This window comes from Trematomus bernacchii, unplaced genomic scaffold (assembly GCF_902827165.1).
Source record: "Trematomus bernacchii unplaced genomic scaffold, fTreBer1.1, whole genome shotgun sequence".
Lineage (NCBI taxonomy): Eukaryota > Metazoa > Chordata > Actinopteri > Perciformes > Nototheniidae > Trematomus > Trematomus bernacchii.
Genome location: NW_022988103.1, coordinates 27,106 through 37,796, shown reverse-complemented (window position 1 = coordinate 37,796; position 10,691 = coordinate 27,106). Strand labels below are relative to the sequence as shown.

Sequence of the window (10,691 nt, the reverse complement as noted above, 5' to 3'; positions counted from 1 at the left end):
GTATATCAGTATGTAGTGTCTCTACTTTAAAGAGTCCTCTCTGCTGATGATCAGGTGTATCAGTATGTAGTGTCTCTACTTTAAAGAGTCCTCTCTGCTGATGTTCAGGTGTATATCAGTATGTAGTGTCTCTACTTTAAAGAGTCCTCTCCTGCTGATGTTCAGGTGTATATCAGTATGTAGTGTCTCTTCTTTAAAGAGTCCTCTCCTGCTGATGTCCAGGTGTATATCAGTATGTAGTGTCTCTACTTTAAAGAGTCCTCTCCTGCTGAGGTTCAGGTGTATATCAGTATGTAGTGTCTCTACTTTAAAGAGTCATCTCCTGCTGATGTTAAGGTGTATATCAGTATGTAGTGTCTCTACTTTAAAGAGTCCTCTCCTGCTGATGTTCAGGTGTATATCAGTATGTAGTGTCTCTTCTTTAAAGAGTCCTCTCCTGCTGATGTTCAGGTGTATATCAGTATGTAGTGTCTCTTCTTTAAAGAGTCCTCTCCTGCTGATGTTCAGGTGTATATCAGTATGTAGTGTCTCTTCTTTAAAGAGTCCTCTCCTGCTGATGCGGTTAGTATTGTTTTTATTTTTGTTTATTACTTATGCTTTAAATTTGCGCTGACTTTCATACCGGCATGATCTGCTGCAGGTCGTCCAGGGTGGCAGTTGCCATGCCGATGGATGCGTTCGGGTCACATGGTACAGTGGGCGGAGTCAGGAGCTTCCTGTAAGGGAGGAGGATCAGGAATAAAAAAAATGGCATTCCTCTTGTTATTGCAACAGCTCCGATAGCATAAAGGAAACGTTTTGATTTTGTAATTGAGAGCAACATTTTAAATGTAGACTCCTAATCTTTTCCCCCAAATGTTGCCCCTCCAGCAGTGAATACACTAAACCATGACTTGTCACATTACTCAGGAATATTTATAAATTGACCCACGAATCAATAGTATTTGCCTATTTGTATGTTACTTCTGCTGCCTTTGCTTACAGATGTTGCATTCAATACATGCCTACCAACTATGGGTATACTGTTATACTATAATAATAATAATAATAATAATAATAATAATAAATTCAATTTATAAAGCACCTTTTCATTGCTTCACACACACACACACACACACACACACACACACACACACACACATAGACAGACCACACACAACACACACACATAGACAGACACACACACACACACATACCATGTATACATCACTTCAGGGGACATTACATTGACTTACATGTATTTCCTGGAGACGTATCCTAACCTTAACCATAACCAACACATGCCTCCCTAACCCTTACCCTAACCAAGTCTTCACCCTAAAATTAATGATTCTCCTTATGGGGACCTCCATTATGTCCCCATAAGGGAATGTGAGTCCCACCGTGACTGTGTAAACATATTTCAGGTCCCCACAAGGATAGTAATGCCAGGCCACACACACACACAGCACACACCACACACACACACACACACACACACACACCCACACACACACACACACCACACACACACACACACACACACACACACACACACACACACACACACCACACACCACACACACACACACACACATCACACCATCACACACACCAACACACACACCATCACACACACACACACACACACACACCACACACACACACACACACACACCACACCACACACACATCACACACACACACACACACACACACACAACACACACCTACCTGTAGCAGTAGAGGGGGAAGTGATGTCCCAGGAGCGATGCTGTTATAAACGCTAAGCCCATCAGCTGAGAACATGGAGTTAAGGAGGAGAACTCTGTTTTTGACTCCATATGAGACAATAATTAGATTTAATTCACTAAATTACATCATAGCTGTATTTAATAAGACTTTAAATAGATTATTAAGAACTTAAAGCATGAGGAAAATAAAGACTGAGGGTTATATATCAAAGTGGGCTCATTGTTTCTCATGGACCTTCTAGTGTGGCGTCGCCCCCTGCTGGACGTTAGAGAGAATGCAGGCTCAGAAAACCTTTACTAGTGTAGTAGTATTTGCACTATAAGTAGTAGTAGTAGTGTTTGTAGTAGTAGTATTTACTGTATAAGTAGTAGTAGTAGTGTTTGTAGTATAAGTAGTAGTAGCAGTAGTTGTAGTAGTGTTTGTACTACAAACACTACTACAACTACTACTACTACTACTACTACTACAGTATAAGTAGTAGTAGTAATAGCAGTAGTTGTAGTGTTTGTAGTATAAGTAGTAGCAGTAGTAGTAGTAATAGTAGTGTTTGTAGTTTGAGATTTCACATTGGTTAGATGAAAGCAATAATGTTATGTTTAAATACAAGGTTCAACTTGAGTAGTAGTGTTCAGATCAAACACACACACCCCCCCACACACACATACATACACCGAGTGTTCATAGCTGCAACATGTGGTGACCATATGTGGTGTAATTGTGTGTGTAGGTTATGTGTGTGTGTGTGTGTGTGTGTGTGTGTGTGTGTGATCTGAACACTACTGATTACAGGTAGGCGACACACAAAAAAACAAACATGAACTGTACAATTACCAGAACCATTAAAGGTCATTATGAAGTCAAACAAACACACGCACGCACACGCGCGCGCACACACACACACACACACACACACACACACACACACACACACACACACACACACACACACACACACCAAAACACACACCATCACACACACACACACACACACCACACAACACACCACACACACACAAACACACACACACACACAACACACACACACACACACACACACACACACACAACACACACACACCACACACACAAACACACCACACACACACACAACACACACACACACACCCACACACACACACACACACACACAACACACACACACCACACACACACACACACACACACACACACACACACACACACACACACACACACAAACACACACACACACACACACACACACCTTCTTTATGGGACAGCATGAATAAATCTCTCTCTCTCTTCATCATGGCCGCTCTGTTTCTCAGTGTTGTCTCAACAGCTCCTGGAGACATGAAGGCGATACAACTCAGTAAACAAAGACCAATCTACCTTAAATCTACTATAACTATAAGCACATTTCCTATTGAATTAGCCAGTACACACAGAATTACAGCATATGCGCAACATAATAAACACAAACATGTAAATAAACATAAGAAATATAAGTAATAAAATGTTCAATAAAAGATTATTAAATTAAATAAATTATTGTGTTTTCTTTTTATTCCACATTTTTTGTTTCATTTCTCAGGTTTGTATAAATAGTTCTGAGTAAAAGTGTGTACGCCACACTACAGTTAACATATACAAAGGTGCGTATTACAAGTGGTGTAACGGTATTAATGAAGATATAAAGTGCAACGCATCCTTAAACTGCGCTTTAACGAGAGAGACCCCCCTCTCCTCAGTGTTTGTTGTTGTTTACTCTATCTATGCATATCACTTCTCTCTCTCTCTCTCACTCTCTCTCTCTTTCACATTTTCTCTGCAGCTCGTCATCTCCATAGTGAGGAGAAGCTACCATGACGACCAAACAGGAACAAGAGGGGGGAGACAGAGCGCACACACACACACACACACCACTCTCTCTTTCCTTTTCTCTGCAGCTCGTCATCTCCATAGTGAGGAGAAGCTACCATGACGACCAAACAGGAACAAGAGGTTGATACATTAGCTCACACCACACACCACAACACACACACAACACCACACACCACACCACAACACACCACACACACACACACACACACACACACACACACACACACACACACACACACACACACACACACACACACACACCACACACAACCCTAAAAGTACATTTACAGACCAGCAGAAACAACAGCGAGGACGCAGTATTTGTAAACTATGAAATAAAAAGTGATATATGAATATTTCATGTACATATTCTCTAGATTTCTTATTCCTTAGTTTTTTTGACTTTCTGATGCATGTAGGTACACACACACACACACACACACACACACACACACGGTGTAGTTAGCGTAAGTGTTGAGCTAAAGAGGCTAATTTCCTGCTCAAACAAGCTGCAAGTGGAGGAAAGAATGTGCAGCTGTCTGAGAGCTGCAGGACGACAAGAACACACTTTTACTGTTAATGTGAAACAACAAATACTTGAAAAAGAGACACAAAGCATCTTTATAGAGCGGTGCGGTGATGATGTGTTTTTGTAATCCGACCCCTATACTGTTATTACACGGTTTTGTTGAATACTGGATTCTGATTGGTCAATTTGAACTTTTCAGGGTTCTGCTACTTACGCTACTCTAACAGACGGGAAGTGAACACTAAAGGGAACAGCAGAAGAAGACAGACGGGAAGTGAACACTAAAGGGAACAGCAGAAGAAGACAGACGGGAAGTGAACACTAAAGGGAACAGCAGAAGAAGACAGACAGGAAGTGAACACTAAAGGGAACAGCAGAAGAAGACAGACAGGAAGTGAACACTAAAGGGAACAGCAGAAGAAGACAGACAGGAAGTAAACACTAAAGGGAACAGCAGAAGAAGACAGACGGGAAGTGAACACTAAAGGGAACAGCAGAAGAAGACAGACAGGAAGTGAACACTAAAGAGAACAGCAGAAGAAGACAGACGGGAAGTAAACACTAAAGGGAACAGCAGAAGAAGACAGACAGGAAGTAAACACTAAAGGGAACAGCAGAAGAAGACAGACAGGAAGTAAACACTAAAGGGAACAGCAGAAGAAGACAGACAGGAAGTAAACACTGAAGGGAACAGACTATTTTTTTCTTAATGGAAGCAATAATATCTTTTGAAATCTATATTGACGGTAAAGTGGTTGTTTTATTAAGTATATTGACGTGTAATAAGCGTTACAATGTGCAGCGTCGGTGTTCTGCTTTCATTAATGCCCGCCTCGCTGCACATTATCCCGTATTTAAGAGTGTATAAAATCACTGAGGTCGTTCTGTTTTGGAGAAATGTTCCAGCGTGAAACCTTGTCTGTTTTATTCTATATTCTCTGCTGAATAAAACCATATTTAATACGACATACAAGGCGTTGCGTGTGCAGAACCACAGCCGAAACACACATAATATAGCATCTCCTACTCCTCTGGGGTTTAGAAGAGAGGAATGTTATAGTGTGTGAAAGTAGAGAGGGTGGGGAGTGAAAGAGAACAGTGTGTGTGTGTGTGTGTGTGCGTGCGTGCGTGCCGTGCGTGCGTGCGTGCGTGCGTGCGTGCGTGCGTGCGTGCGTGACGTGCGGGCGTGCGTGCGTGCGTGCGTGTTTAATGAAGGATACAGTCCCGACTAACTGGTACTCTGAATAGTTGTCAACACTTTCCAGCTGCTGAACCAATGGGCAGCGCGAGTCCTTCATGTAGGTGAACATCCCTGAAAACAAAATGACGTTAGCAAATTCCTTCAAATGAATAAAGTTGAATTTATTTATTTATATAGCACATTACAGACACAAGGCAATTCAATGTGCTTTATGTAACCAAAAACACATTCCAAAAACCCTTTTAACGACTCTAATCCAAACCACTCTTTATTGTACGCATGGCTTCGTTTAGCTTTATCGCTGAATACGGCGCTATGAGAGTTGCGGGCTTAAAACTTTGAGCTATGAAGCTTCATTAAGTAAGGGGATATAAACTTTTGTTATTTCATGCATTATTATAAAAGTATCAGTCCAGCTGCTTCCAGCCTCTCCATTAAAACACTGTACAGCTCTTTGTACACATTGTAAACCAGATAATGACTTTTGTCTCAGAATGTTTACTCTTTCTTTCTTTGTAAAACTTTTTTTTTACTTTTTATCAATATTCTGACTTTTTCTCAGAATTTTGAATTTTTTTTCACGACAAAAGAATGTCTTTGTAATTTTCTCAGAATTTTGTCTTTTTTCTCAATTTGTTTTCTTTTTCAGAATTTTGAAATGTTTTCTCAAATTTCTAGTTTTACAGAAATCTGACTTTTTCTCAGAAATTTCACTTTTTTACATTTTGGTCAGAATTTTTTCTCAAATGTTGATCTTTTTTTCTCAAATGAGAATTTAGTATTTCAAATAAGTTTAATTTTTTTTTATTAGAATTGGACTTTTTATTATAAAAAATGCTTCAGAAATCTGAACTATTTCTCAGAATTGGACTTTTTTCTCAGAATTCAAAAATCAGTCTGCTATTGAAAAACTCTGATCTCGTTGCTATTTTCCCTCTGCCTTCATCATCAGCTGTCAGCAGCGAGAGTCAGAGCGACACAAAGAGACGTGAGAGGAGCTTTACGCAGAACAAAGAAGCTTTCCAGCACATCTGGTAGCCGCACATCTCCAACAACCCAGAAACTGACACCGCTGCATGCATAAAAGAGCCTGTGTGTGTGGGTGTGTGTTGTTGTGTGTGTGTGGGGTGTGTGTGTGTGTACACCTGCCCGTGTTGCAGCGGAGTGTGGATTTCTTTATGTGTGTGTGTGTGTGTGGTGTGTGGTGTGTGTGTGTGTGTTGTGTGTGTTGTGTTGTGTTGAGGCTGAGACGGGGGCTTTCCCTCGCTGCTAATGAGGGAAACACAGCTCTCATTGAGTGTGTTTCTTCTCTGGGCCGACGTCCCTATGGCACCGAAAAACCAGACGACCGCGAAAGGATGGAAAGACGGAGCGAGGATGAAAGAACGAGTCGAGCAGAGGAGAGACAGAGAGGAGACGCTAACACACACACCAACGCAGAGAGAACGAAACAACGTGGAAACAGATGGAGAAATCACTATTTGATGTCTGAGGGTTAGTCTAAATGGTTACACTTCATTTAGTTTATAAATACGTGCTGCCTGCGGCTGCTGCTTCTGCTTTTTCGCACCCAAATGCGTGGCTTTAGTATCATTGTATAACTGTCCATTTTTATTTGATAATATAATGGGTCATGCCCTTTATCTAATAGTGTTTTTATTTTTTTTTCTCTATCTTTATGTTTGCACATTTTGTTTGTTTTGACGGATGTTATAAATCGTCTGATTGTTTGATAATCGTAGCCAAAACCATTTCAAAGAAAGAACGTCTGCCTGTAACAAGGTAATCTAACTCTGTGGGACACATTGAATGAATTCGACTGATATGTTTCGTAACTGTATGGATTGCATGTTTAGAGTAACCCTCCTGGTCATATGAAGCGATGTGAGTTCACATGAGTCTCCAGAAACCGACACTGAACGTCCGTCTAACAAAAATGTACTTTCCGTGAATACAAATCGGATTTTATTTTCCCGCCTGTTTCTTCATACGCTTGGCTTCCCTTTCATTCACTTTGCATCAAACTGGATTTCCCTCCAGACTGTCAGCGTTATCCGTGATTCCCCGTGGAAACGTCTCCACTCCTTTAGTTTCTTTACTCTCTAGTTTCTCTGCTCTCTGGATTGAAGCTGTTTCATGGAGATGGTTATATAAGTCGAGGGAATGAGACCACCAGGTCAGTTTGAATCCAAAATGATAATACTCTGTACTTCTATAACAGCAGCTTCTCCTGTTACTTTTCAATAAGATAAGATAAAGAGACCTACTCTGCTTTAGGGGGTTTCCCCTTTACAGTTTCTCTGAATATTTTCCCCCTTTTCTTACAAATGTTGACTTCTCAGCATTTTCACCTTTTTCTCAAACTTAGATTTTTTTTTTCTCAGAATTTTCACTTTTGTCACATTATTCCGAAATCTGACTATTTTTCTTAGATTATTATTAATTGTTTTTACTTTTACTCAAATTAGGTATTTTTTCAGATTCGTAAACTTTTCCTAAGATTTAGATTTTTTTTCAGATTTTCACTTTTTTCCCAATTATTTACATTTTTCTCAGAAGTTTTGACCTATTATTTAAATGTTCAGAAATCTGACTTTTTTCCTCAGAATTATTATTATTATTTTTTTTGACTTTTTCTCGGAATTTTGAATCTTTCAAAGAATTTTAACTTTTTTTTCAAATGTTGAATTTTTCCTCAGAACCTAAAATAAGTCGGAGTGAAGGAGAATAAAGTCGCAGAATAATGAATCTTTTCCACCGCTGGTTTCTGTAGGTGTTAGTGCATGTAAATGGTCTGCAACGGCTAAAGGCACGGACACACCAGGCCGATTATCGGCGTCGGTGGGCGTCAGGCCGACGATGAGCGTCGACACGCCCTACTCAGATTGGTGTGTCCCGCACCGTCGGGTCTTTTCAGCCGGGCCGACGCCTTTTCGGCCAAAAGAAATCACTCTGATTGGCTGTTCGGCTAGCGAATCAGTGCATGAGAAGCGAAACGGAAGTGAGGGACCCAAACAAACGATTAAGAAGGCCAATCTGAGATTTCATTTAACTCCAGCTCTCGACACAGGTTGGGGAAAGCCCCATGAGCTTCTGGCTGTAGAGTGAAAATGGAACGCACATGCTATTTGTTGTTTGTTTATATCACGCAGTCTGTTCTTCTTCTCTCGGTGTATCACGCAGTCTGTCTTCCGGTTGTTGCCTCTTTTGAATGACGAATACACACTACCACCGCCTGCTGGTAAGGAGAGTTATTGCCACTCACGCATGCGCAGTTCGTACGTGCTTCTTGGCCGTCGGCTGAAGTCTTTGCGGTGTGTTCCAGTGCGACACATGGCCAAGACGCAGAGACGCGAGGCGACACAACAGTCGGGGGTCCGTCTGTGTGAGTTCTTTGGTGTCAGATTGGTGTGTCCGGGGCCGGGCCTTTAAATCCCAAAGTTCCGGAACATAGTGACGCTCGCTGGTTGACCAATCACAACAGAGCCGGCCAGCTAACCAATCAGAGCAGACTGGGCTCTGGTTTCAGACAGAGGGTGAAAAGAGGTGCTGCAGCACAGGCAGTATGAGAAAAATAAAGAGCTGTTTGAACATTAAAGCATGGAGACATGGAAACAAATACTAATATGAACCTGAAACGAGCAGAATCTGGGCCCTTTAGGTCAGATCTGAAGATGAATCTCAGTAAATGAGGTCAGTTTTGAGAAAAATAAAGAGCTTTCTGAACATGTTCTCACCGTAGTCAGTGTGGAATATCTGTCTCACCAGCAGCAGAAACCACTCCTTCGTCAAACCGCCCATATCCAGCCCTGCCTCGCCCACAAACGTGACCCTTAGCTTCTTCTTCAGGTCGCACCGCTTCCTCGTCAACTGGAGAACACACAGAGAATATTTAATTTTAAAAAGAAATTTAACTTGAGACCGAACAAAAAATAACAACATTTAACATCAAAATTGTGTGTGTGTGTGTGTGTGTGTGTGTGTGTGTGTGTGTGTGTGTGTGCACTAACCTCATCCAGTGAGTCGCTGAGGAGTTGTGCTCGTCGTACTTTAATGTTGAGAAACAGAAGGTTCATGTCCACTCTCTGCCTGCGAGAAACCTTACTGACCAGGCTTTGCTGCAACACACACACACACACACACACACACACACACACACACACACACACACACACACACACACACACACACACACACACACACACACACCACACACACACACACACACACACACACACACACACACACACACACACACACACACACACACACACACACACACACACACACACACACACACAAGTTAGTAGTCTGTTGTTTCTCGCATAAATGCTTGCACATAATAAGGGACATTTTGAAAGTAAGGTTCTTGCTCGCACAAAATGATGTTCCACAAAGTACATATGTGTGTATGTGTGTGTGTGTGTGTGTGTGTGTGTGTGTGTGTGTGTGTGTGTCACCCTGGCCTGGCTGATCATCTGTTGCTCTGAGTCTTTCTGGATGATGGCTTTCTTCACCACCGTGGACAGGATGAAGGGAAACTGACAGAAGGAAAACCTGAAGGGAGACGAGAGGAAAATGTGAAGTTAATAACCCGTGCTTTGTTTATATTATATTGTACTTTCACTAAGAACATAGAACTCTGGATGCATGTTCTCTATTGGGAGTTATTGCACGGCTCATTTAAATACTCGATTCCGATTGGTCGCTTTTGACATTCCAGAGGTATGTTATATTTCGCTGGCAGACTACAAGGGATCGAGGCACTTTGCGGTCATTTGCAAACATTTCCCAAATTGGGATCAACAAAGAACTTCTTATCTTATTTTATCTAATCTAATCTAATCTAATCTTATCTTATCTTATCTTATCTTATCTCCCATCGGTCCGCAGAGATCTGACCTGTTTGAGTTTCCGTAGCTCTGCCAGGTCCGATACTCCTCCATGAAGTCGATGTGCTCCAGGGTTATGTTGTAGAAGTCGGTGAAAGGCATGATGGGAGTCGAGGAGACGCTGTTGGCTGCGTCTGAGGACAGGAAGGGAAGAAATAAAGACGGTATGTTTTCATTCTCAATAAATATACAGGTGTCCATTTTTATGTTTAAGTTCAACGCTCAATACGTATATTTTAGTTTCTGTGTTTTTGTGGGGAAGTATCGTATACTGTATATACTGTCCAGAGATGGAGTACTCGAGTCCTGGACTCGGACTCGAGTCGGACTCGAGTGCCGATTTTCGGGACTCGTGACTCGACTCGGACTCGCGCACTGATTGACGCGACTCGGACTTGGACTCGTGAATTCTCGCACACGATGACTTGGACTCGGACTCGGACTCGTGAATTATCGCGTACGCTGACTTGGA

General features: G+C 41.7%; 1 protein-coding gene across 1 annotated transcript in view; it reads right to left on the bottom strand.

Moving 5' to 3' along the window:
• Positions 1 to 622: 622 nt before the first annotated feature.
• The window catches only part of LOC117475721 (probable E3 ubiquitin-protein ligase HECTD2), a gene marked incomplete at its 3' end in the record, with an annotated part of 32,784 nt that continues 22,715 nt past the window's right edge, over positions 623 to 10,691 (bottom strand). The window contains 9 exon segments of the mRNA XM_034122036.1: positions 623 to 716; positions 1,714 to 1,778; positions 5,347 to 5,382; positions 5,385 to 5,405; positions 5,407 to 5,438; positions 9,065 to 9,197; positions 9,338 to 9,445; positions 9,788 to 9,884; positions 10,230 to 10,353. Of these exon segments, the coding sequence (XP_033977927.1) occupies positions 623 to 716; positions 1,714 to 1,778; positions 5,347 to 5,382; positions 5,385 to 5,405; positions 5,407 to 5,438; positions 9,065 to 9,197; positions 9,338 to 9,445; positions 9,788 to 9,884; positions 10,230 to 10,353 (710 nt within the window).